Source organism: Oryx dammah, unplaced genomic scaffold (genome assembly GCF_014754425.2).
Source record: "Oryx dammah isolate SB20612 unplaced genomic scaffold, SCBI_Odam_1.1 HiC_scaffold_2, whole genome shotgun sequence".
Taxonomy (NCBI): domain Eukaryota; kingdom Metazoa; phylum Chordata; class Mammalia; order Artiodactyla; family Bovidae; genus Oryx; species Oryx dammah.
The window spans coordinates 197204829-197229335 of NW_024070186.1; the positions used below are offsets into that span (position 1 = coordinate 197204829).

At 62.0% G+C, this 24507-nt stretch overlaps 1 protein-coding gene across 3 annotated transcripts in view; it reads left to right on the forward strand.

Moving 5' to 3' along the window:
- CARD11 (caspase recruitment domain family member 11) overlaps nucleotides 1–24223 on the forward strand; it is a 104122-nt gene extending 79899 nt beyond the window's left edge. For 2 of the 3 annotated variants that reach the window (XM_040267202.1, XM_040267211.1), the window contains exons 6-25: nucleotides 929–1108; nucleotides 2020–2172; nucleotides 2551–2676; nucleotides 3258–3455; nucleotides 5502–5678; nucleotides 6525–6576; nucleotides 8057–8139; nucleotides 9288–9388; nucleotides 10385–10437; nucleotides 12432–12564; nucleotides 13156–13357; nucleotides 13778–13904; nucleotides 16222–16462; nucleotides 17275–17371; nucleotides 17730–17825; nucleotides 19288–19423; nucleotides 20528–20707; nucleotides 21019–21143; nucleotides 22417–22532; nucleotides 23554–24223. In XM_040267202.1, the coding sequence (XP_040123136.1) occupies nucleotides 929–1108; nucleotides 2020–2172; nucleotides 2551–2676; nucleotides 3258–3455; nucleotides 5502–5678; nucleotides 6525–6576; nucleotides 8057–8139; nucleotides 9288–9388; nucleotides 10385–10437; nucleotides 12432–12564; nucleotides 13156–13357; nucleotides 13778–13904; nucleotides 16222–16462; nucleotides 17275–17371; nucleotides 17730–17825; nucleotides 19288–19423; nucleotides 20528–20707; nucleotides 21019–21143; nucleotides 22417–22532; nucleotides 23554–23758 (2781 nt within the window). In that variant the 3' untranslated portion in view covers nucleotides 23759–24223. The remainder of the gene's footprint in view (nucleotides 1–928; nucleotides 1109–2019; nucleotides 2173–2550; nucleotides 2677–3257; nucleotides 3456–5501; nucleotides 5679–6524; nucleotides 6577–8056; nucleotides 8140–9287; nucleotides 9389–10384; nucleotides 10438–12431; nucleotides 12565–13155; nucleotides 13358–13777; nucleotides 13905–16221; nucleotides 16463–17274; nucleotides 17372–17729; nucleotides 17826–19287; nucleotides 19424–20527; nucleotides 20708–21018; nucleotides 21144–22416; nucleotides 22533–23553) is intronic. The other variant, XM_040267219.1, reaches the window with a different exon arrangement.
- Nucleotides 24224–24507: the final 284 nt, after the last annotated feature.

Genomic DNA, 24507 nt, shown 5'->3' on the forward strand with positions numbered 1-24507 from the left:
CCTGGGTAAAGCCACCACCCTCTACCTGCCGGATTTCTAGAGGTGTTCTCCCCAAAAGCCTTGAATTGAGAAAGGACACTCGCCCCTTGGAGGTCTCTTCCTTGCTGCATGTAAAAGCAGTCTTCTTACTAGGTGTTCGGCCAACGCTGATCCCTTTGGGGAAGCAAACCAACCCAATCACAGGGGTTTAAGTCTTCTCCTGGCCCCAGTTCCTGACACTCACTTCTTGAGGGTGAAGCTCAGCACATCGCCAGTTGTCAAAGTCCCAAGAATATAACTGCCTCCTCCAGGAAGGCAGTCTTTCTTACACTAAGTCTGGGCAGGTCCTTTAGGCCAAACATCCTGCCAACCTGCAGTCCAATGAGTCTCAAGCTGTTCTTTTAGCAGTGGTGCCATTTTTTCAAATAAAATTTTGGATGAAACCCACGAGGCCACGTCGCGTGCAGGCAGAGCTGCACTGGGCGTGAAGCCAAGACAGAGCCCGAATTCCCCTCCGCCATCTCCACCGCCTTCCGGAACACTAGGGTTCTCCAGGAATCTTGTCTTCTGAGGATCAGAGTTAGACACCTGTCAGACAAGACCTCTAAAATGGAAAGGGTGCCTCAGGGAAACACCGGCTTGGGAATCTCTCATCCTAACCTGTAACCTGTTCCAGCTGCATGAAGACTGCCCAGGGAGGTTCTCTGAGGACCATAACTGCCCAAGCACTGTTCTAAACTAACAGACCAGGACTCTTCCTCAACAAGGAGGGAGTGGTTTGTTTCACCGAAGGAGTACCTTTGAGCTCTTCTGTGCCACCAGCTGGAGGAGGAGAGAGGGGCAGAACATGCCTCTTGCCGGAAGTCCAGCAGGCTGTGGGGAGGCAGTCCCTTTTCTGAATGTTTCCCTGCAACCTTGTTCTCCCCTTGGCCCCCCGGGGGTGTTTCAGATAGACCAGCTAAAGCATCGGTTGAACAAGATGGAGGAGGAATGCAAGCTGGAGAGGAACCAGTCGCTGAAACTGAAGAACGACATCGAGAACCGGCCCAAGAAGGAGCAGGTCCTGGAGCTGGAGCGGGAGAACGAGATGCTGAAGACCAAGGTCCAGGAGCTGCAGTCCATCATCCAGGTGAGGGCCGGGGCCGCACGCCTGCCGCGGGGCTGCGGGGAGCTCCCCGCACGCCTGCCGGGCGCCCCTTGCTGGCCGCGGGACCTCGGGGAACTCATGCCATCATCCTTGGGCACCTTATTTCCTCCTCTATCAACAGGGGTGACCGCAACACCCACTTCTCAGACATTACATGAAGTAACACTTGTGACGTTGTTTCCTTGGTTGAATCATTTCACGAAAATCAGTGTACTGGGCACTATGAGGAAAGTACTTCGGGGAAAACCTTCTTGCCTTAAAGATTCCAAGAAACTCAGCTCTCAGCTGTGAGGGATTTGTTCAAGCTTTGAGGGCCTCCCCTTCTTTATCATCACAGAGTCATCTGTGGGTACAGAGGAAAAACGTCCGCAGATACATATGCAGGGGAGGAAGGAGGGCACCCGCCCCCTCCCCCAGAAAGAGTGATGCCCCCCAGGATCATTGCCGCCTGGTGTGGAAGGCCCTGGTTCAGAGCAGAGACTGGGTCCCGGTTTAATCAGAGCAGATTAATTGATGTTTCAGGGGAGGCATCTGCAAGGCAGATCAGCCCGTCTTTGTTGTCACCTGTGAAATGTTCGGAGAAGCTGCACAACTGCCTCTCTGGGCTCTGATAAGAGCCGGGGCAGAACAATAGGCATCGGGATGTTTCTGAGCAGAAGTGGGTTTTATGCTTCTTTCCAGGTGATAAAATTCATAAGTAATAAGCCGCTTAAGGACCCCAAGAGACAGCGACTCTTGCCTCTGCTTCCCTGCCACAAAGCCTTCCGCTCGCTGTGTGTCTGTCGCTGGCGCTTCTGTCTGCCGCCTTCCCGGGCCTCTTTGCTCCCTGCCCCGTACCCCCCAGCCCCGTTAAACGTTTCCCCCCACACACACACCACCCCCCACCCGCCCAGGCCGGGAAGCGCAGCCTGCCGGACTCAGACAAGGCCATCCTGGACATCCTGGAGCATGACCGCAAGGAGGCCCTGGAGGACCGTCAGGAGCTCGTCAACAAGATCTACAACCTGCAGGAGGAGGTCCGCCAGGCGGAGGAGCTGAGGGACAAGGTGGGCCCTCGGACGGCCGGGGTGCAGCTCGGCGGGGGCCCGGGGCCATGTATCCGTGTCTGTCTGTGGAGCCTCTGGGCCCCCACTCTCTCCCAGGACCAGGTCTGAGTCCCGGTGTGACGCCCCGAGTGTCGGCACCCTGCCCTTACTGGTGAACTGTTCTCAGTGTCCACCCTGTCCCCCACTCCCCCCACACATAGTAGGTCTGCATCGGGTCACAGCTGGTGGCTGGCCTTTGACCACAGTCCCTTCTCGTCAGAGCGCTGACTCTCAGAAGGTCAGGCGCCTTGGGGAGGGGAAGCCGCGGCTGGAAACCGGCTGTCGGGCCTGATCTGTCAATGGCTGGCTGCGAGCACTGATCTCTCCCTGTGCTCGCAGTACCTGGAGGAGAAGGAGGACCTGGAGCTGAAGTGCTCCACGCTGGGGAAAGACTGTGAGATGTACAAGCACCGCATGAACACCGTCATGCTGCAGCTCGAGGAGGTGGAGCGAGAGCGGGACCAGGTACCGGGCGGCTGGCCCAGGCCCCAGGCCCGGGGGCGGTGGGCCGTTGCCGGGGTAACGCCATCAGCTCTGCGGGAACCACTCAGGGCCCCACCTTTCCTGCTTTCCTTCCAAAAATGAATCCCATCCCAGCTGTGTCACTGGTGTTTACAAAGCAGGGCCGGGGCCTGAATGGGACTCCAGTGTCCTGGGCCTCGGAGTCAGGCGGCCAGGTCCAGGCCCTGTCCCTCTTCAGACGTGTGGCTGCACGCTGTCCCTGCCTGGAAGCCTCAGTGCTCCCGTCTGTGAAGTGGAAATAAAATAGCCGCACCACCTCGTAGGGTAGCGGGTGGGCTCTGCCTCGGACCTCCTAGCCCAGCAGTGGGCGCACAGCTGGGGTGAACTCACGAGGGGCTGTAACACGTGCAGAGGGCGGTAGCAGTGGAGACGCCCGTGTCAGATTCAGGAAGAGGGCCAGAGATGCTGTGGCTGACACATGGGCTGGGGCGGGGGGGGGCAGGCGTCCTGGGTCTGATTTGGGGGGGTATCGGGGGGCGGGGTGGGGAAGAACCCAGCAACCTTGTCCTCCGCCTCCCGGGCAGGCCTTCCACTCCCGGGACGAAGCGCAGACCCAGTACTCCCAGTGCCTGATCGAAAAGGACAAGTACCGGAAGCAGATCCGGGAGCTGGAGGAGAAGAACGACGAGATGCGTATCGAGATGGTGCGGCGGGAGGCCTGCATCGTCAACCTGGAGAGCAAGCTGCGGCGCCTCTCCAAGGACAGCGGCACCCTCGAGCAGGTGGGGTGGGGGCGGGCCCCTCCCCCGGCGCACCCCGCTCCGCCCCCACCCCCGCAGAGGACAGCCCCCCCGGCCACGGAGCGCCCACCCAAGCCCGTGAACCCTTGGGTGTCTGCGTTGTGATGAACAGACCAGACCGCTCACTTTTTTTTTTTTAGCTTTTTATTTTGTGTTGGAGTTTAGCCAGTTAGCAATGCTGTGATCGTTTCAGGTAAACAGTGAAGGGACACAGCCATACGTACCCATGTGTCCCTTCTCCCCACAAAACTCCCCCCGTCCCACGGCCTCGTGACATTGAGCAGAGTCCCACATGCACACGGGAGGGTGAATGCTCGCGTGAAAGCTAGAAGAGGCGCGACAGGCGCCTGGCCTGGCCACCTGCCGGCTGGCCGGGGGTCTCAGGCAAGTGACTTCCAAGTTAGAACTGCGGCTGCCTCTCGGTTCGCCTCCCACTGGGTTCCTTAAACCCACGTGGGCGGGCATTGGGTTTAAGATGCCTGGCTCCCATTAGTCACTAGGGCCCATAAAGAAAGCATCACTTATCTCGATGGGAAGTTCAAGTGCATGTCACGGCAGGGCCCCAGGCGCTCAGAAGTGAGTGATGCCCATACACGCCGGTGAAACGGTCTCTCACGGCTGTGGGTTCTGCAGGTCCCAAGCCACTGCCTTCTGGGCCGTATCTCCTTTAACCCACAGGACCGCCCTTCCAGGACGGTCAGATCACTGTCTCCCTTCCCCAAGGGTAGAACTGGACACAAGCAGCTCACTTGCCCAAGGGCATCACTAGCCAGTGACCCGGGAAACCAGGATAAGACCCTCCACCCCTCACCCTTTGCCCAGAGGACTCAGGTCTGATGCTGGAGGCAAATTCAGGAACGTGACTTTTCAGCACAAATGCTGTAAATGATGAGTTGAAGGGGTGCTGTGAGTGCCCAGGGGAGGAGGCCCCCATTCTGTCAGGGTTCCAGGAAAGACTCCCCACAGGAGGGGCGGGCCTGGGGCCTCCACTGGGGATGTTGTCCCTGGACTTCACTGGCCAAGTTCCGTCCCCCTTCTGGGGTTGGTGGAAGCGTCCCTTCCTTGGCTAGGCGATCGGGGGCCCCCAGCGTGGAAACCAGGAGCCTCCGGGTTAAGCTCTCCCTTTTGAGCATTTCTCACAGTTTATAATTAGGGAGAAGTTCTGTGTAGGCCCCTCTCTGTGTCCAACACGTAGCACAGTGCCAGGCATGGCTGCACCCTTTGGGAAAGATTTATGAACCAACTGTGATGTCGCTGGGCTAGATGAGGGAAGATGGGGTGGTATTCCAGGCCACAGAGACACCACGAGCAGAGGCCTGGGTGTGTGACACCCATGGCCTGCGGTTGGCAGGCCGCAGTGAGCAATTCCGTCATCCTCGAGTGGCCGGCAGGGACAGGCGGGAGGCGGGCAGGAGCGGGGAGCAGCAGGGAGCAGGGTGGGCCTGTCTGCTTAAGGAGCTCGGTTGGGAGTTTTTCCTGGACCGTGAAGGATCTGGGGCCGGGAGGAAGGGCCAGGAGCTTTGGGTTTGGAGGCAGCGTGGCTTGAGGGTGTTAAGTGGCTTTGGGGGATCAACCTCAAGGTACTTAACACTCGGCAGCTCAGCCTCGGATCACGGATGTGACCCCCTTAGGACAGCAGCCCTCTTACCGTGGTTCAGTCACTCATCGGTACTTTCTGTGCTTAAAGCTGAGGCACAGGAGTAGGCCACGGGGGTCTGGTGGTGGCCGAGGGGCCAGCGGCCGTGGCCAGCAGGGAGGCGATCCCGTCGCTGCTGTAAAGAATGCCAGGGCCTGGTGGGCGGGAGATGAGCAGGCGGGGCTTGAGAGGAGGAGAGAGGAGCGAGGATGATAGAGCTCGGCCTCGAGTGGACACAGGGTTCAGGAAGGAGGTGCAGCCCCCTCCCCTCCACCCGGAGCTCCAAGCTTGGTGCCAGGGGAGGTGAGCGATGGCGCCGTCAGCAGAGCTGTCTCCCCGTGCGGTGGCCGCTCTGGGCGCTCATGACGGGTGCGGCCTCTCCTCGTCTCCAGAGTCTGCCCAGGAACCTGCCGGTGACCATCATCTCTCAGAACTTTGGGGACACCAGCCCCAGGACCAACGGTCAGGAGGCCGATGACTCTTCCACCTCGGAGGACTCTCCCGAGGACAACCGCTACTTCCTGCCCTACCACCCGCCCAAGCGCCGGATGAACCTGAAGGGCATCCAGGTGCCTGCACACAGCGCGGCGGGCGGGGAGCCGGGGCCCTCTGCAGGCGGGCGGGTCTCAGACCCCCGACGCACCCAGACCCGGAACCAAAGTCGCACCAGCTTGTGCCTTTTGCCTGTTTTTTTACCAATTCTCTCCTCTTATGATTGTGGTGGAAGTTAAGAGAGAGAAGGGAGAGAGTGAAATGAGCACGATCTCCAAATTCACTTGTTTATTCAACAAGTGGGGATCGAGTGCCTGTCGCGTGTTTCTTGACGTGACTGGCTTGTGATGGCAGCTGGTGGCCGAGCACTCGTGCTCCCTGCCTTACTCTGTGTGCAGTGCAGCCCGTCAGCGGAGGAAGGAAGGAATGTGAGTGAGCGAGCGAGTGAGTGAGCGAGCAAGTGAGTCAGTGGGCGAGCGAGTGAGTGAGGGCATCTCCACGTGGCCCGCCTGTGCTCCGCCCTGCCCAGTTCACACCCAGGGAGCAGGGCGGCTTGAGCAGCACCTCCAAGGCAGCCTGGCACCGCTGGCACCTCGCCTTTCCCTGAGAAGTCCCCCGAGCCGAGTGCCGGGTTCTGGCCCGCTTCGCAGCGTCGCCCAGTCCACTGCACTCCCGGCTGTGGGAGGGTCCGAGCTACATGGCACCACCTCCCGCCTGGGCAGTGTGTGAACCAGCAGCTGTCTGCTCGGGGCCGGGGTGCCAGAGCCGTGAACACGGGCATCCCGCGCCTCCCGTGGTCCTGGCGGCCACGTGACGAGGGCGACGTGGCCTTGCCTCAATTTATGTCTTTGCTTAGCGCGGGTGACGCGCGGGCCTTGTTTGATTTGCATCCTCTGCCTTTCCCTCCGCTCCGTCTCTTTCAGCTGCAGAGAGCCAAGTCCCCCATCAGCCTGAAGCGAGCTTCAGACTTTCAAGGTTAGCGAGACGCCTGGATCCCTGTCCTGACTGTCACGCGGACTCTGGTCCATCTGTCTCCCCATCGTGGGCAGCAGTCCTGCGAGGTTAACCCGCGAGAGTCTCGGGGTCCCCGGGGCCTGGGGTGGCGGGGTGTCCAGATGGTCATTACTGTTCGCTGTCGGTGGAGGGGGCCGGAGCCCCCACCACGGAAACATCACGTCTGAGGCCCCCTCCCCGCAGGTCCGCCTGGAGCCCCTGAATTTGGCATTTAGCACTGCTGGCCGGTCAGCCAGAGGACTGCTCCTGCCCACACAGTCCCGGGTGTGGGAGGCCCCCAGCTCTCCTGTAAGCCCCTGGTTTTCTGAGACACACCGTCCTCAGACTCCCCCCTCACACACCCTCAGCGTGACTCTGGAGTGACGGTTGGCCAGCGAGGGTTTGTGCCGGGTGAGGTGGGTACCCACTGTGAGCCAGGTGCTGGCAGCCCACGTAGACTTCCAGAGCTCAAGGCCTCGGGCGGGGCTGTCCGTGAGGAGGTAGAATGCCGCTCTGACAGCTAGCTGTGAGAGTGGTTACAGGAGAGTCAGAGGAGGACTCGTCTAGAAGGGGGCGTGTAGACAAAGGGGCCGGGAACGGGGAGAGAGAGGCTGCTGGGCACAGCCCCCCGGGTCGGAGCCGGAAGCAGACACCCCCTGCCTCCCGGAGGCAGAGCCGACGGTGCCAGGAGCCCAGGGGCCCGCAGAGGCTCGTGGCCAGGCCCGGGTTCACGGACTTCATCCCCCTGAGGAGAGGAGGGGAGCCGGGGGGTGTAGAGCTGGGCCAGGCCTGGCGGGAGCTGGGGAAGGGGAGCCCCGAGCTGGGGGTCGCGCCAGCTGTGGTAGGGACTCCATCCAGGAGGAGCCTGCAGGAACCAGACAGGGTGCTCGTGCCAAGAAGCAGGAAAGGGGTGCAGGAGGGACGGAGCCCTGCCAGCTGCCTGGGGTGGGGCCTGGGTAGGAGCACTGGTGGGGCTGCATGTGCACACACGCGTGCACACACACACAACAGGGCGTGGGGCCACCCCTGCGGTGAGACAGGGGCCAGACGGGGTGTGCGGAAGACCTCAGACAGCCCCAAAGGAGTGCGGGGCCCCCTGCCTCCCATCAGCCGGGCTCCCCGTAGGCCTGGTTAGGGGGGACAGTCGGGCCTGTGCTGGTGTCGGGGTGTCCGGGCAGGCACGTTTCCACCCCAGATCCTGCTGATTCCCGCTGAGCACCCAAGGGGACGCCCCCCTCGGTCCCCAGGACAAAGGGCATCGTCCCGCCTCAACGAGGCCACCCCAGACCTAGCTGCGGGCTCTTCCTCCAGGGGGAGGGGTGAGGAGGCCACCCCCTACCCCCCCCACCGGAAGACGTACTCCCCAGATGGGCCGGCCCCCAGGGCGCAGAGCTCTCACAGCCTCACCTCTCTTTCCTCCCCGCCTTCCCCCCGCACCCTCTGCCCGGCCTGCTGAGGACAGGGAGGGGACAAGAGGAGGACCTCATGGACGCCAGCCCCAGCTCCTCCCGCTCCCTGCCCATCACCAACTCCTTCCCCAAGATGGTAAGTGAGGGCCCCACCCACCGCAGCCCCTCTTCCGGCCCAGGACATGGCCCAAGCCCCCGCAACCCCCGCCACCCTGGCCCCCAGCTGGCCTCACCCACTCCGTGGGTCCAGCCCTGCCTCTTTGCCTCTCCCGGGCCTGCGGCCCAGGCCTCTTTGTGTTTATTTAAAGACATTTCCCGGCCTCACGATGTATTTACAGCTTCTGGCTGCCTCCCTTCCCAATTTAACACTCGGTGGGAGGAAGAGACGGGCCTCCCCGGGGCTGTGGCGCATTGCACAGGCAGCTGCAGCCCCCGCCGCCGCCCTTCAGCCCCTGGCGACTCCGGCAGCCAGAGTGGGGTGGCCGGCGGGGGCTGCAGCAGCTGGAACCTTCCACGGCAGGGCCAGGCCAGCGGGCACCCCCGCACCTCCTTCCAGCCCAGCCGGGAGAGGCAGGCAGGGCCCCCAGTCAGGCAGTGCCACCACCCCCCGCCCCGGCCCCCGGCCCCCCGCCCCCCGCCCAGGGCCAGGCAGCAGCAGGCCTGCCATTAGAGATTCTAACCCCGAGGGGAAGCCCTGGGAAGCTTGTCAGCTCAGCTTCCAAAATCAGGCCCTAGGGGAGGCAGAGATTTGATAACCAATGACTCCTGTCTGAGTGCGGCTCTGGGAGGTGAAATCCAAGGCTCTTATTTCAGGCATCCCTTGCCAGGAGCCGGTGGGCCTTGTCCCACAGGGTCACCCTGCAGCAGCAGCCGCGCTGTCTGCAAGGGCATCCGTGGCCCCCACCCCCACCCCACTGGGCCCAGAGGTCTCCCTGGGCACGCGCAGGTGCCCATGGCCGGGCAGCCCTGGGGGCAGAGCTGAGCCTGTGCCGGGCACACACAGGGCACCCCCCTCGGATTCCTACCGCCTCCCCTGTCCCACTCCCCCGGCGAGCAGATGGACACGCAGATGGGCACCGGGCCCCATGGCTCTGCCTGCCCCAGGCTGAGCACAAGCCTTCTTCAGCCAAGGTCGCCGCTGAGACCCGGCTTGCCGGCCCACACTGCCTGCGTGGCCTCTGAGTCAGACTTAGTCCCCATGTATATAGTGTTTACGCCTGCCGAGGCACAGCCTATGGACACCCAGCTCATCCGTAACGCGGCGGCGTGTGTGTGTGTTTGAAGCAGCCCCATCGGAGCCGTTCCAGCATTATGTCAATCACGGCTGAGCCGCCAGGAAATGACTCCATCGTCAGACGGTACAAAGAAGACGCGCCTCATCGGAGGTGGGCGACAGGCCGAGGGAGCTGGTGGGGCTTTTTCCCGGTGCTGGCTGACTCAGCAGCCCTCCAGGGAAGCTAGAAACCAGGGCAGGAGGGTGCCCGTTTTACAGATGAGCAACCTGAGGCCCCAGGAAGGGAGATGGCTTCCCCAGGGTCACCCTTGCAGCCAGCAAATGATGAGACCTACGCTGCTTTGCCCCCTGCTACCCAGAAATCAGATGTCTCCATCCCGTGGTTCCAGAGCGTGGCTTTTTCTGCCCAGAGAGGGAGAGACCCTGGGGACGCCCCCTACGTTCCCCTCCCTCCCCCTCCCTCTCCTCCTTCCTGTCAGTGTCCCCAGGGTAGAAACCACAGTAGGGGCGTCCTGGGCATCCAGACGTGCCTCATCAGCCGGGTATTCAGTGTTTTACATTCCGAGTCAGAGGCTGGTGGTGGTGCCCGGAAGGGCCAGAGCAAGGCGTGGCCGGCGGGACCGTGTCTCCATCTTGGCTTGGGCCGGTGACCTGGCCTGGGCCTCATTAGTCCATTGCAAGAACCCCAGGGGAGCAAGTGAGGGGTCCCGGAACACACACCTCACGCCCGCCAGCCCCGTCTGACAGAGGCTCCGCTATTCTGGGCCCATCATGCCAGGCAGCCCCCTCCGCGTATAAATGGTACTAAGCACTCTGCGTCCAGGCAGAGAAGTTAGTGGAGCGTGGCAGATGGGGCCGCCGGGCACTGAACTCCCCAGCCCTTCAGAGTCACCCTCATCCCCTCTAACAAGGGCTCGGCAGGCTCCAGGGCCGCCCTGCCCTCCCAGCTGTGCACCCAGCCACGTGCAGGCCTCACGTGGCACAGAACCCTCCACGCACCCACCGAGCCCCATCTCCTGCCCACCTTGCCCTCTCAGGACCAGAGCCTCTCGCACCGCCGGAACATTCCGGAAGCTTCCCTCTCCCTTGACCACCTGCACACAATCAAGAGAGCCCGCCCGCTCCCCCCCCCCATTGTGTCTTGCAGCACAGTTGAGGAAGACAACGATAGCGGTGGCTTCGATGCCTTAGACCTCGATGGTAGGTGCCCAGCGGATCTGAGGGGCGTGCCAAGCGCGGAGGCCACCTCGGCTGTTTCCTGATGGCTGGGGCAAGGCCTCACACACGGGAGGGCCTTAGAAGATGTGCGCAGAGCAGGTTCCGAGAGTGCACACGGAGGACAGGCCCCTGAGCCGGGATGCGCCCCGGGAGCCCGGCCTCTGTTTTGTGGAGGGGGGACGCATGCCGGTGCTGAGGGCAGAATCAGTGAGGTCTCCATCCCGGTGCCTGTCAGCAGATGTTTGTCCACCTGCTTTTGTCCTCATGGTGCAATTGGAGAAGCAGAGTCTTAGGGGGACCCAGGAGCAGCACACTAGAAGGTGGACTGGAGGTGGGGGGCCTCTTAAAGAGTCCGAGTGTAAATTAAGCCGTTAACCCAGCTCAGCAAGACGAGTGGCAGGTGTGGGGTCCGGGGCCCTGGGATGGAGGTGGCGCGGCTGTGAAGGCTGGTTTTCACCCCCTCAATTGGGGGTGTGGGGCAGGTGAGCGCCGGGGAGCCTGAGGGTGCAGTCACCCTGAACCATCGCCCGGGCAGAGCTGTGTGATGGCGGGGGGCAGGGGGGTGGGGGGTGTTGCTGTGGCCCAGCACGTGCTGCGCAGAGCCAGGCACGAGGGCGCCATCACCCAGAGTGATAAGCTGCTCGTGGCTCCAGCCTGCGCCCTGTACAGCAGGGAGGCCCAGCACACGTCCAGGCCCTGTTCCGAGTGTCCCTGAGCTCTTGCCATGGCACAGACCATGGTGCCACAGCTGTGACCCAATGGGGAGACCAAGGCTGGTTTGCAGAACCTGAGCTTCTGACCAGAGGGACAGGGCCGAGAGGAGCAGGCAGGGTCCGGCGTCTCGGGCGGTGGCCTTGGGCTGCCAGCCGCGTTCCCCGGCCCCTCTGGAGCTGGCAGCCTGGAGCCTGGCTCAGAATCTTCCGGGTGTGGCCCACCAGCCCCCTCGGTTCCAGGGCTCCCCCAGCCTGCCTCCACCCCCTTACCAGCTCCGGCTGCCAGCAGATAAAGTGAAAGATTAGTGGCTGTCCTTAATTGGGGACCATCAGAAGCTATCAAGTGTTAAAGAGAGGTCAGCACCTAATCGAGGCGGGGTAATGGGAAGAACTCGAGGAGTTTGCAGAGGGGAGAGCTGGGGAGAGAGTTCCGGGCAGCAGTCCAAAGCATTCTGCAGCGTCGGGACAAATTCCTTCTGCAGAGCAGGCTTTGTTATCGCCCAGGAGCAAGGCAAGGCTTGCGGCTCTCCCATCCAGGCAGCCTGAGCTGTGTGGGGTGGGTGTCTTCCCCCCCCGCCTCCAGGGGTCGGGGTCCCACTGAGCTGGGAGGAGAGGGGGCTTCCTACCCCAGACAATGCTCTTGCAGCCCCACCCTAACCCCATTGAGGCTATAGGTGTTGGTGAGACCTGAGGACCCCAAATGAAGACATGGGCCCCCATTTGAAGGGCTTCCCAGGTGGCACTAGCAATAAAGAACCCACTGGCCGATGCAGGAGACACGAGAGATGCCAGTTCAATCCCTGGGTCAGGAAGATCCCCTGGAGGCAAAAATGGCCACCCACTCCAGTATTCTTGCCTGGAGAATCCATGGACAGAGGAGCCTGGCGAGTTATGGTCCATAGAGTCTCAAAAGAGTCGGGCACGACTGAAGCGAGTTAGCACACACGCACGCACACCGATAACAAAAGTCAAACAAGCGCCTGCTGATAGAGACCCCTTCCAGAGTCTCCGCCTGGAGGCAGGGGAATGGCTGTGCCGGAGGGGCCGCCAGGAGTGGACCCTCGATGCCCCAGAGCCTCAGGCACCAGCTGACTGAGGCTGCCCCCTCCCCAAGCTCCCTCACCGGTGTGGGGGGTGGGGAGATTTCCCAGGAGGCAGGCAGGCAGCGGGGAGCAGGGGCAGGAGTGCCCGGCCTGACCCCCGCGGCCATCCCCCTGCCCCGGGGTCCACTCGGGGGCCTGAGGGCCCATCTGTCCTTCGCAGATGACAGTCACGAGCGGTGCTCCTTCGGACCCCCCTCCATCCACTCCTCGTCCTCCTCTCACCAGTCCGAGGGCCTGGACGCCTATGACCTGGAACAGGTCAACCTCATGTTTAGGAAGTTCTCTCTAGAAAGGTACTGGGGTCGTGGAACAGGGGAGGCTGCAGGGGGCGGGGCTTGGGGGCTGAGGAGGGGGCAGCGAGGAGGTGAAGGCCACTTGCCCCTGGATCCCTGCAAAGGGGATCGTCCGCGTTCCTAGACTGGACTCTAGAATTGGTCCAGGGATCACAGGGTCCCAGGATTGGGAATCACTTCCCCTGACCCCTCCTCAGACCCAGAGAGGAAGGGGCTTGCCAGGGGTCACACAGCCTGGTAGAGACCAGGAACAGGACTCCGATGTCCCACTGGGCCCAGGCGCTGGGGTGACTCCCTGACACCCGGTGAGCTGTGCCCTGGGCCTGCCGGGGTGCGAGGAAGGGCGGCCAGCCGTCACACCCGATGTGCACGCAGTGGGGCGTGTGTGGCGCCAGGCTCACGGCGGCAGTGTCCCCGGAGCCCCTGCTTCTGGTCTGTGCCGTCCAGGTGGGAGGTGCCGTCCCGGTGGGAGCTGTTCTCCAGTTTCTGCTAAGGTGTCTGCTCCCCCGACCTGGGCCCCCACTGAGTGTCCCGGCAGGGGTTCCGGCAGCACCCCCCAACCTCTCCCCGCTGTCTTCTCTCCTGCCCCAGACCCTTCCGGCCGTCGGTCACGTCCGTGGGACACGTGCGGGGTCCCGGGCTGTCGGTGCAGCACACCACGCTCAGTGGCGACAGCCTCATCTCCCAGCTCAGCCTGCTCGGGGGCAACGCCAGCGGGAGCTTCGTCCACTCCGTCAAGCCGGGCTCCCTGGCTGAGAAGGCCGGCCTCCGTGAGGGCCACCAGCTGCTGCTGGTGAGGGGCTGGGGTCCCGGGGAGGCGGCAGCTCTGCTTCCTCTGCACGCCTGCTGCTGACGGCACAGGGACCCCAGCCCACCTCTGTACTGAGCCGAGAATGCCTGGCCTGGAGCAGGGGGTGGGGATGGGGCAGGCCCCTCAGCTCCCCGCCGGAAGGCCCCTCTCTGGGCCCGTCTCTCCTCCACTCTTGGCTCGAATGTTTCTATAGCCTGTGTGCACGCACACACACGCTCCAGGCGGTGGACGGAAGGCACGTGAACCCCCTTTCAGTGGGGGGCTTCCTGCCCTCGGCAGCACTGACCTGGTCTTCCCTGGGGAGGGGGCTTCAGCTCTCGGGTGGGTGGGGCAGCCTCGCGCTTGCAGCTCTGCCCGCCTCGCCGCGGAGCCCGAGCTGGACAGTGTGTCTCCGACATCCAGCTAGAAGGCTGCATCAGAGGCGAGAGGCAGAGCGTCCCCCTGGACGCGTGCACGAAGGAGGAGGCGCACTGGACCATCCAGCGGTGCAGCGGGCCCGTCACACTGCACTACAAGGTCAACCAGGAAGGTGAGGTCCCAGACGGGGCGGGGCCAGGGTCAGACGGGGCGGGGCTAGGGTCGGAGGGGGCGGGGCGGGGGGCCGGGCGGAGCGGGCCGGGCTGTCTGCTCTGCGGGAGTTCTGCGAGAGCTCTGGAGGACTGAGCCAGGGCAGCTGCGGGGCAGGGGTCGGGGAAGGGCGGACGTGGAGACCCGCGTGCGCACACCCGGCCTGACCTCCCTGGGCCGCTGACCCGCTTTCAGTGGAAGACAGCATGTCCAGCCCCAAGCAGACTGCTGGCCTACGGCCGCATCACTGCCTGGCCAGCCCCCCACTTCCCTGCCAGGCTGAGGTTTGCTCCTCCTGGCCTCCCGGCCTTGACGTGGACGCTGACTCTGGGGTGGCCACTCCAGCACCAGCGGGTCCGCTGAGCCACACCGCAGCCAAGACAGCCCGGCCTCACCCCGCCTGCCGTGTGGCCCGCGGCCCTCCTGGGCAGTGTCTTCTCGCTCCCAAACTCTGAGTTCCCGCTCTCACCTCGGGGGGTTTTTTCCTGCATGCTTATCTCTGCAGCTGGATCTTATTTTTAACCGCCAGGGCTCATGAATGTTTCAGCAGAGCGTAAATAGCCACTCTGGCCGTTCCCCACTGCCGCCTGCCCGCCCGCGCTGCTTCCCGGCAGTGCTGGGTCCATGCAGACGGAAGATGGTAATGATGCTCTGTCCCCAAACACGGTGCCAGCCCCCTGCTCCCGCAGGCAGCCGGGCAGGCTCTTCTGCTCTGCCAGGCCTGGCATCCCGGCCCAACAGCAAGTCTCCGGGCACACCCCTGCCTGCCGGCCCCAGGGTCACAGGATGCCGGGTGAGGCGTGCCCCGGCTTTGTGCAGCAGTAGAGCCCTGCAGGGAAAGCATTCCCTCTGGCAGGATCCCGTTCAGAGGGCCTGTCCTCCCAGGTCGGGCTGGCGTAATCTCCTACCAGGGCGGTGGGAAGGGCCCAAGTGGGGACCCCCATCTCCCCAAGAGACGCGATCAGATAGGCCTCCTGGCCTGAGTCTCCCTGGCATGTGAGGTGCGGGCGTTTGGCGAGCTCCTTTGGGGCCTGGCTGTTAGGACTGGTTTAGCTTCTGCTGTGTTCCAGCTCTCTGTGTGTGGGGCCGATTTCAGGATTTATATTATGGATTTATGCCTTGGACATTCGCTGGAAGTTTACTGCATTTATTGTATTCATGGCGTTATGCCCTGCTTCCTTCCAAAGCATTCATAAAATTTTACACTCAAGGACGAAGGTGTTAACTAAGGTTTAAAACACGTGCCGTGGTCTTACCACTTTGGAAGACCATTTGGCAGTATCTACTCAGGCTAAATGTGGGCTTCCCCAGCGGCCTGTCGGTAAAAAATCCACCTGCAGTGCAGGAGATGGAAGAGATGTAGGTTCAGTCCCTGGGCTGAGAAGACCCCCTGGAGGAGGGCATGGCAGCCCACTCCAGTATCCTTGCCTGGACAGTCCCGTGGACAGAGGAGCCTGGTGGGCTACAGTCCACAGGGTCACAAAGAGTCGGACACGACTGAGCCCGCACACGTGAGCTAAAGCTAGACGCACACTCAGCGAGCTAGTGATTCCGCTTCTGTGTATACGGTCAAGGGGAGTGAGGACATCCACCCACGGAGGCATCAGAGCACTCATCGCAGAGTCGTCCATGATAGCCAAACGCTGGGAACACCACAGGCGTGCATGCCAGAGAAGGGAGAAGGCAGCAGCCCACGGAATGCTCTGCAGCGGTGAAAAAGAGCACCCCCCAGGCGTGACACGCACAGAGAGCGCCAGACACGGAGGAGCGCGCCTGCTTCCGGTTATGTGACGTGAGGCAGAGCTGGCCCGTGTGCTGGCAGGCAGCGTGGTGGTTACCCCACAGGCTTCTGAGCGGTGGTTACCCAGGCATAGCCGTTGTGAAAATCTGTCATGCCGAATACTTAAGGATGATGGGATTTTCTGCATATAAGTTACACTTCAATTAAAGAAAATATGATAAAACACAAACCCGGTGTATGGCTGGTGAGGGACATAGAGATCATAGCACATCTGAGGGCCCTCCGGGTAGGCCACCCAGTGCCCCACCATCTTCCTAGGTTTGTTACAACTTGGGCACAAAATTTCGCCCTCAGCTTCTTGGCAGCCGAGGCAAAGAGGGAAGCGCACCAGTGACTCAGCTGCTCACCCCTCGGGGAGGACAGACGTTTCCCTGACGGTGAACCCTAGGAGGCCTGCACCGGGGGCGTCTTCTGGGAGGGGTGGCCTTGCAGCAGGAGGCCCTCTGCCAACAGCTTGAACCCCCTCCTCCTCCCACAGGGTACCGGAAGCTGCTAAAGGACATGGAGGAGGGCCTGATCACCTCAGGGGACTCCTTCTACATCCGGCTGAACCTGAACATCTCCAGCCAGCTGGACGCCTGCTCCATGTCCCTGAAGTGCGACGACGTCGTGCACGTCCGCGACACCATGTACCAGGACAAGCACGAGTGGCTGTGTGCGCGGGTCGACCCCTTCACGGACCACGACCTGGACATGGGGACCATCCCCAGCTACAGCCGGTGAGGCCAGAACCGGCTGGGCCGAGGGGGCTTGCAGGGGAGCCTTTGCCTGCTGACTGGTGACCCCCCCCGCCGCCGCAATGCCCTCCTCTTCTGTGAAGCCCTCTGTGCCTTCCCTGGTGGCTGAGTGACCCAGAATCTACCTGCCAGTGGAGGAGACGTGGGTTTAATCCCTGGCTTGGGAAGATCCCCTGGAGAAGGCAATGGCAACCCACTCCAGTATTCTTGGCTGGAGAATCCCATGGACAGAGGAGCCTGACGGGCTACAGTCTATACAGTCACAAAGAGTCAGGCACAACTTGGCAACTAAACAGCAACTACCTCTGTGGACATTGTTTTCTTAAATCCTGCTGCTTCACCAATTCCCAGAACACTCTCTTTCCATTCTTGCTGGACATTTAGAGCCTGAGTTTATGCTTCTCCGTCTCCCACCTCCCCAGCATCATTCTGTAATTATACAGCAGTACCGCAAAGGGCTGAGCATCATCTTCCCCCTGGTCAGACGTCCCAGGCACCTGTAAATTATCAAGAGACTCCAGCTCTGTTGCCCAGGCTAGCCCAGCAAGGCCAGCAAGAGTAGACCCAGTTTACAGATGAGAAAACTGAGGCTCAGAGAAGTTAAGCGCCTTTACCCTGGCACCAGGATGAGTCAGTGCCTGAGAGGGTTCAGACCCAGATGTTCAGTGCCCAGTCATCCATGGGGCTCAGAGCTCAGAGCTCAGAGCCTGCAGAGAGCCCCCTGCCCCGGCCAGGCCCCCACTGGCTTCCCCGGGTCCAGCCCCTGAGGCTCTGCCCTCCCCTCGCCTCCCCAGGGCCCAGCAGCTCCTCCTGGTCAAGCTGCAGCGCCTGATGCACCGGGGCAGCCGGGAGGAGGCCGACACGGCCCACCACACGCTGCGGGCCCTCCGGGTAGGTCACCTGTGCGCTGCCAGCCTCACCCCGCCTCCCGGGGCCTTTCTGGAGGGGATCCCAGGCAGGAGCCACCAGTCTGGCTGGGATGATGGACCACAGGGGACCGGGCTCCTCAGGAAAAGGGGGGCCCCCCAGAAGGAGCCCCACGTCTGTGCCCTCGCCCAGCCGCGGTCTCTGCTGGAACAAGTCCTCAGGCCCCTCTCAACCCCGGAGCTCGCTCCCGCGTCCAGGACGCTTTGATCCACGCCAAGCGCCTTCCCACGTCTGCCCAGGGTGGGGCTGGTTGGGAGGAGGGACTGTCTCCTGCCCTCACCAGCCCGCAAGCGGCTCTGACTGGTTGATCACCTGGTTTCAGAACACCCTGCAGCCCGAAGAACCGCTCCCCACCACGGACCCCCGGGTCAGTCCCCGCCTCTCCCGAGCAAGCTTCCTGTTCGGCCAGCTCCTTCAGGTAAAGCGCTCACACCTGCAGGCCTCTCGGCACCTGCACCGCTTGCTGCGGCCCTGCCCTCTCCTGCTGAGAAGCGGAGGCTGCGTGTCCACCGCGCCTCACATCTCCTGCCCCGCTTCATCCTCACAGTGATGGGGTCGGGGGACTGCTCTGTGCCTGTAGGAAGCAGACCCTGCGTCCATAAAAGACGGAGTGCACCTAGGGCTAAAAGAAGCTTGAACGTCTTAGCTGTTCAGATATTCATAGAAAAGTCAGCAGGAGAGACAGACCTTCCAGAGACCCCGGTCAGTTTACTCCATCAGGTTCAGCATTAAATTGATCTCTGAGCATCCCAGTAGACCAGGAGAAAGGGGATTTCCAGCAGATTCTTTAACTCTTGTCTGACGCCAAAGCATTTTAGCTCTTTGTGACCAGAAAGAATTTTTCTCTCATACTTGATTCCAAAAGGTCTTTTTCTTGGGGAGGGGAGGGGCGTGGATCATTATACGAGGAACGGTGAACAGCCTATGGGTGGCACATTCAGGAATGATGTCACATGGACGTAAGCATCTGTGCAGCCTTTCTCTATCGCCAGTCGGCAAAAGCCAAGAGTTCTGTTAAGACGTCGTCCCGCAAGGACGTTCCTGAGTTGGCGCTGTGCTAGTTAGGCCCCAGTGGAGCCGGCGTGTCCCTGCCGCGCTCCGTCCTCGTGTTAGAACATAGGAAACTCAGAGAAATGGTTGGCGGTGTGACCCCGAAGCCCAGGTAGAGGCGGACAGGTAGCAGAAAGACACTTATGGAGGTGAGGTCAGAGTCACCCCGGGAGGCAGGACCACGTGAAACCATGCGTTACTGTGCCCGCACGTCACACAAGTCCACAACCCTGAGCTTTGGGGTGACTTGCTCAAAGGCCGGTTAACAACCAAGCAGGGCTGACAGCCCAGCACCCTAGCCCTTCCTCCCTGCAGAAGGAGGGCGTGGAAGGATTCAGAGCAGTGCCCGCCGCGGGGCGTCCCTTCCCGCCCTCCGGGACTCCATTCTGAGTCGTAGCCAGGCACAGGCACCCCCCAGAAGACTCGGGGACCCCGGGGAGGAAGGTGATGTCACCTGCACCCGCCCTCCAGGTGGGCCGTCTGTGGGCGGTCCTGCCAGTGGGGGCTCCCGGGCTTTGGGCAGCCAGAGCACACCAGGCCCTGCAGTGCCTGCGGACCCCCCAGGTGTGGTTGGGATTGTGGGGGGCTCCACTGAGGGCCTGCCTGGGACCAGCGCCCCCGCAGGTCTCGTCCAGCCAGGGAAGCGGGCGTGGGCGTGTGTCCACTTACTGGCCCGCTCACAGCGTCCCAGACAGCTGAAGAACTCGCGCCGCCTGCGAGGTGTCCCCTGTCTTCGGGGTGGGGCCCAGGCCCCGGGGCAGAGCTGGGATTCGGGTGGAGGCCTGCCGAGCCGGGTCGGGCCGCCCCCACACCCTCCCCTCTGTGCCCAGTTCGTCAGCAGGTCTGAGAACAAGTACAAGCGGATGAACAGCCACGAGCGGGTGCGGATTGTCTCGGGGAGCCCTCGGGGCAGCCTGGCCCGGTCCTCACTGGACGCCACGAAGCTGCTGGCCGAGAAGCAGGAAGGTGCTGCGCGCCCGGCAGCCTCGGGGTCTGGGCGGGCCAAGTGGGTTCCCGAGAGCGGGGCTGTGCCGCCCGGGGAGGAGCCGCCCTGACGTGGCCGGGAGGACCACCAGCCTCCGGGGCAGCATCCTGCTGCACTCCCCCACCACCGATGCCCCTGCAGTTGGTTGGAGCCCAGTCGTTGTTGTTTAGTCACCAAGTCCTGACTCTTTGTGACCCCATGGACTGCAGCACGCCAGCTTTCCCTGTTCTTCACCATCTCCCAGACTGTGCTCAAACTCACGTCCATTGAGTCGGTGACGCCATCCAACCATCTCGTCCTCTGTCGTCCCCTTCTCCCCCTGCCCTCAATCTTTCCCAGCATCAGGGTCTTTTCCAATGAGTCAGTTCTTCGAATCAGGTGGCCCAAGTATTGGAGTTTCAGTTTCAGCTTCCAATGATTATTCAGGACTGATCTCCTTTAGAATTGACTGGTTTGATCTCCTTGCAGTGCAAGGGACTCTCAAGAGTCTTCTCCAGAACCACAGTTCGAAAGCATCAATTCTTTGGCGCCCTGCCTTCTTTATGGTCCAGCTTCGGCACATGATATGCCTACTGAAAAACCATAGCCCGGACGCCCATGTTAATTGGAGCTGTTTGCTACGGACCCTTTACTTACTGATTCCCGTCTGAGCGCCTCCTGCCATTTATCCTAAAGCTGGCGAGAGGCCACTCGGTGCACAGTCCCCCGGGGCAGGCCCTGCTGGTGGGGCCCAGGCCCCCCACCTGCCTCCTGGGGCCAGGCTGGCCCTGGTGCTGGTGCTCCCAACGGCCAGGGCGCCTCTGCAGTGCAACCTCAGTCCAAGGCCCTCCCTGGAGAGCTGAGCAGCAGCAGTGGGTTCCAGGCTTGCTGTCTGCCTCCTCCTGGTCCGTGGGCCGGGCCATCTGTCTGCCTGGCCCCATGCTGTCACCCCAGCTCCCAAAACAGGGCCCCGCCCCTGGGTCAGGCCTAAACTCTCCTGGTGGTGGAGGGCCATCCCCCAAATGGTTCTCAAGGCTCTGTGGGGCCAGGAGGGCCCCCGGGTGCCCCTGCCCAGCTGTAACCAGCCCTTGCCTGCCCCCTCCCAGAGCTGGACCCAGAGAGCGAGCTGGGCAAGAACCTCAGCCTGATCCCCTACAGCCTGGTGCGCGCCTTCTACTGTGAGCGCCGCCGGCCGGTTCTCTTCACGCCCACCATGCTGGCCAAGGCGCTGGTCCAGAAGCTGCTCAACTCCGGGGGCGCGATGGAGTTCACCATGTGCAAGCCGGGTGAGCCTCGCAGGCAGCCCCGCCCCGCCTCCTGCCCGCCCGTGTCCCTCCTCCCCTCTCCCCTCCTGTCCTCTCCCCCTCCCCCTCCATCAAGGGCTCCAGAGCAGCTGGAAGGGTGCAGACAGTGAGCTGCCACAGAGTGTAAAGCGCGTTCCTGACCTTGCCCTCAGTTGAGAAGCTTCAGGGTCTAAATGTGGCAGGAAGGGACCGGACAGGCAGCTCCATGGAGCCAGGAAGCAGGGCAGAGCCCGGAGGGGACAGTGGGCCCGACACCCCCGAGCTGCCCTCAGGACCGGCCCCTGCTCCCGCAGATGTCGTTACGAGAGACGAGTTCCTCAGGAAGCAGAGGACGGAAACCATCATCCACTCTCGGGAGAAGAACCCCAACACCTTCGAGTGCGTGGTCCCCGCCCACATCGAGGCCGTGGCGGCCAAGGTGAGGCTGGCTGGAGGCTGGCGGGGCTGGGGGCGCGCAGACCTGCTCCCCACCCCACCCCCGGCGGGCGAACCTCGTCCTCACTGCCTCTGCCGCCTGCCGGCTTCTCCAAGCCCTGCTCCCCAGCTCTGACAGGCACTTCCATTTGGAACCCCTTCTCTTTCTCTCTCTTTCAGTAATTTTCTGTCTTTATTTTCGTTCACTTATTGGCTGTGTTGGGTCTTCATGCCTGTGCGGGCTTTTGTCTAGTTGCCGTGCTCCGACTTCAGAGCGCTCAGTTGCCCTCGGTTGAGAAGCTCACTGCGACGACTTCTCTTCTCGCAGAGCACGGGCCCCAGGCCCCTGGGCTTCCGTGGTTTCGGCTCCCAGGCTCTAGAGCGCAGGCTTACGTGGGATCCTCCCGGATCAGGGATCGAACCCCTTCTTCTGCACTGGCAGGCAGATTCTTTACCTCTGGGCCACCAGGGAAGCCCTCCCCTTTCTCTTTCTGGTGGCTTCCTGGTGCTGGTCCTCTGGTCCACGTTGTTCTGGGATGTGTGTGCGCCTGGCTCTGATAACAGGGGCCAGAGGGAGCGAGCGAGCGGGCAACAGGGACCCTGTTCTCCAAACTGGGGAGATGGACCATCAGGAGTGTTGTTGGCAGGGGTGCAGGAAAGCTGTCTACAGGCAGTTTGGAATCTTCTGGACCTGGGCTTCACGACCCTGGCAGGCCCTGAGCACAGAGTTCTTCCTCGATCTGGGTCTGAACAAAGGCAGGGCTCTCGGCCTCTCTGGGGCAGTGACTGGGGGCGGCAGGAGCAGGCATCCAGCTGGGAACTCTGAATTATGCCGTCCAGCCGACGGTCACTCCAGGCCCTGCCACCTTGTCACACTGATCAGAGCTCGAGCAGAGCTGTCAGGCAGCCTTGAACAGTTTGTTGGGTATTAAAGTTCAGGGAACTCTGACAGCCGGAGTGGATGGGAAACAGTGGGCAGGGTTGGAACTGAGATCGTTTCAGCTGCAAAGGAGATTGCATTCAAGAATCTGTGCTGTTAGGAGTCCAGGAGCGGCTGTGCTGTCAAGATGGGAGCGATGACCGGAAGGGCGTGGGGGGCCGGGGGATGGCCATCTCTGCCGCTGGACCTGGGGGCTGGTTCCACCGGCATGCTCAGTTTGTGGCAGTCCTCTGAGCTCGCCCCCAGCTCTGCCCCATGGAGCCTGGCCCAGCGCCAGGGCCCGGGTGGGCTGGCAGCGCGGTGGGCCCCCGGTGACCGCTGGCCGCTGTACCTGCAGAACAAGCATTGTCTGCTGGAGGCCGGGATCAGCTGCACCAGAGACCTGATCAAGTCCCGAATCTACCCCATCGTGCTCTTCGTCCGCGTGTCGGAGAAGAACATCAAGAAGTTCCGGTAGGGCCCTGAGACCCCCACCCCTGGTCCCCCACTCCCCAAGCTCTGGTGTCTCCAGGAAGAGCAGCTGGCTGTGTCCAGCACACCCTCACCCCCTGAACATCCCTTTAGTGTCTGTCCCCAGTATGGGGGACATGGCCCTCACCCCAACAATGAAGACAGTAACACACACACACACACAGCCCTCGCCTCAACAATGAAGACAGTAACACACACACACACACACACTCCCGGGAGGGTGAGCACCAGGGCCCCCAAGTGGTCTGGGAAGTCAGTACCTCCAGAGCAGGCACACCACAGCCAGGCCAGGCCCGGACCACACAGGCCGTGTGGGACATGATGTTCGGTGAAATAAGCCAGACAGAGAAAGGCAACTGCTGCACGATTTCACTTGTCCAAAGGCCCTCAGGAAGTCAGACGCAGACAGAAAGTAGAAGGGTGGGTGCCAGGGGCTGAGAGGGAGGGTGGGGAGTGATGGTTTAAGGCACAGAGTTTCAGTTTTACATGAAAAAGTTATGGAGATGGAGGCACATCCATATGGATCACTTAACCACTGCTGAACCGTACCCTTAAAAAGAGTCAAGATGAGAGATTTTGTTTTCAGTGAACTTGATCACAATTAAAAATTAAAATGAAGTGAAGTGAAGTGAAGTCGCTCAGTCGTGTCTGACTCTTTGCGACCCCGTGGTACTGCAGCCTACCAGGCTCCTCTGTCCATGGGATTTTCCAGGCAAGAATACTGGGGTGGATTGCCATTTCCTTCTCCAGTGGATCTTCCCAACCCAGGGATCGAACCCAGGTCTCCCACAGTTGTAAGCAGATGCTTTTACCATCTGAGCCACCAAAATTAAAATGGACCTATTTTTTTAAAAAACAAGTCCGCCCCCTTAGGATTCCCTAATGAAGAGAATAAAAGGGCCCAGGACACAGAGCAGAAATGGCACAGGGGGCGGGCGCGGCCAAGCCACACCCCAGCCCGGCCCACGCCGCGAGCGTCTCTCCCCGCCCGTCCCGTCTGCAGGAAGATGCTGCCCCGGCCCGAGACGGAGGACGAGTTCCTGCGCCTGTGCCGGCTGAAGGAGAAGGAGCTGGAGGCGCTGCCCTGCCTGTACGCCACAGTGGAGGCCGACATGTGGGGCAGCGTGGAGGAGCTGCTGCGCGTCATCAAAGACAAGATCGCCGAGGAGCAGCGCAAGACCGTCTGGGTGGACGAGGACCAGCTGTGAGGCGGGGCCGCCGCCGAGTCTGAGCGGGACTCGGGGCGGGGTGTCCGGATCCCGAGGGGCGAGGGGCACCCTGCCGCCTCGACAGCTTGGGGCAGTGGGTGCTCCATCCTCCAGGTTAGGGAGCCCCTCCAGGGAGCCCCGGGGCAGGTGTGTCTCCGAAGGGGGCAGAGAGCCGTCTCCTCCACCCGGCGCTGACCTGCCGAGTCGGCCAGCCCGTGCTGGCCTGAGCGGGGAGACAGGACCCCCGGGAAGGACCAGGTGGGAGGCCGGCGGCCCCTGGAAGCCGGGACAGCAGTTGAATGTAACGCGTGGAACCGGAGGGCTGGCTGCCAGTTGGGCGGGGGCCCGAACGCCAGGTGTCCCCCAGCCCTCGGGACACAGGAGAGGCACATTCCCTGGCAGAAGGGGAGTGTGCCATGCTGCCATTTTCCTTGCATTAAAATGTCTCCATTTCCTTATTTTCAACCATTTGTTTGATAGTTCGCTTCCCTGGTGGCTCTGCTGGTAAGAAATCCGTCTGCAATGCGGGAGACCTGGGTTCCATCCCTGGGTTGGGAAGAGTCCCTGGAGAAGGGACCGTCTACCCACTCTAGTATTCTGGCCTGGAGAATTCCATGGACTGTATAGTCCGTGGGGTTGCAAAGAGTCGGACACGACTGAATGACTTTCACTTCCACTTTGAGGGACTTTCAGCTCTTGCAGCCTTCCTAGCTGCAAACCACCCCCAGCAAGCTCAGTACAGGCTCGGA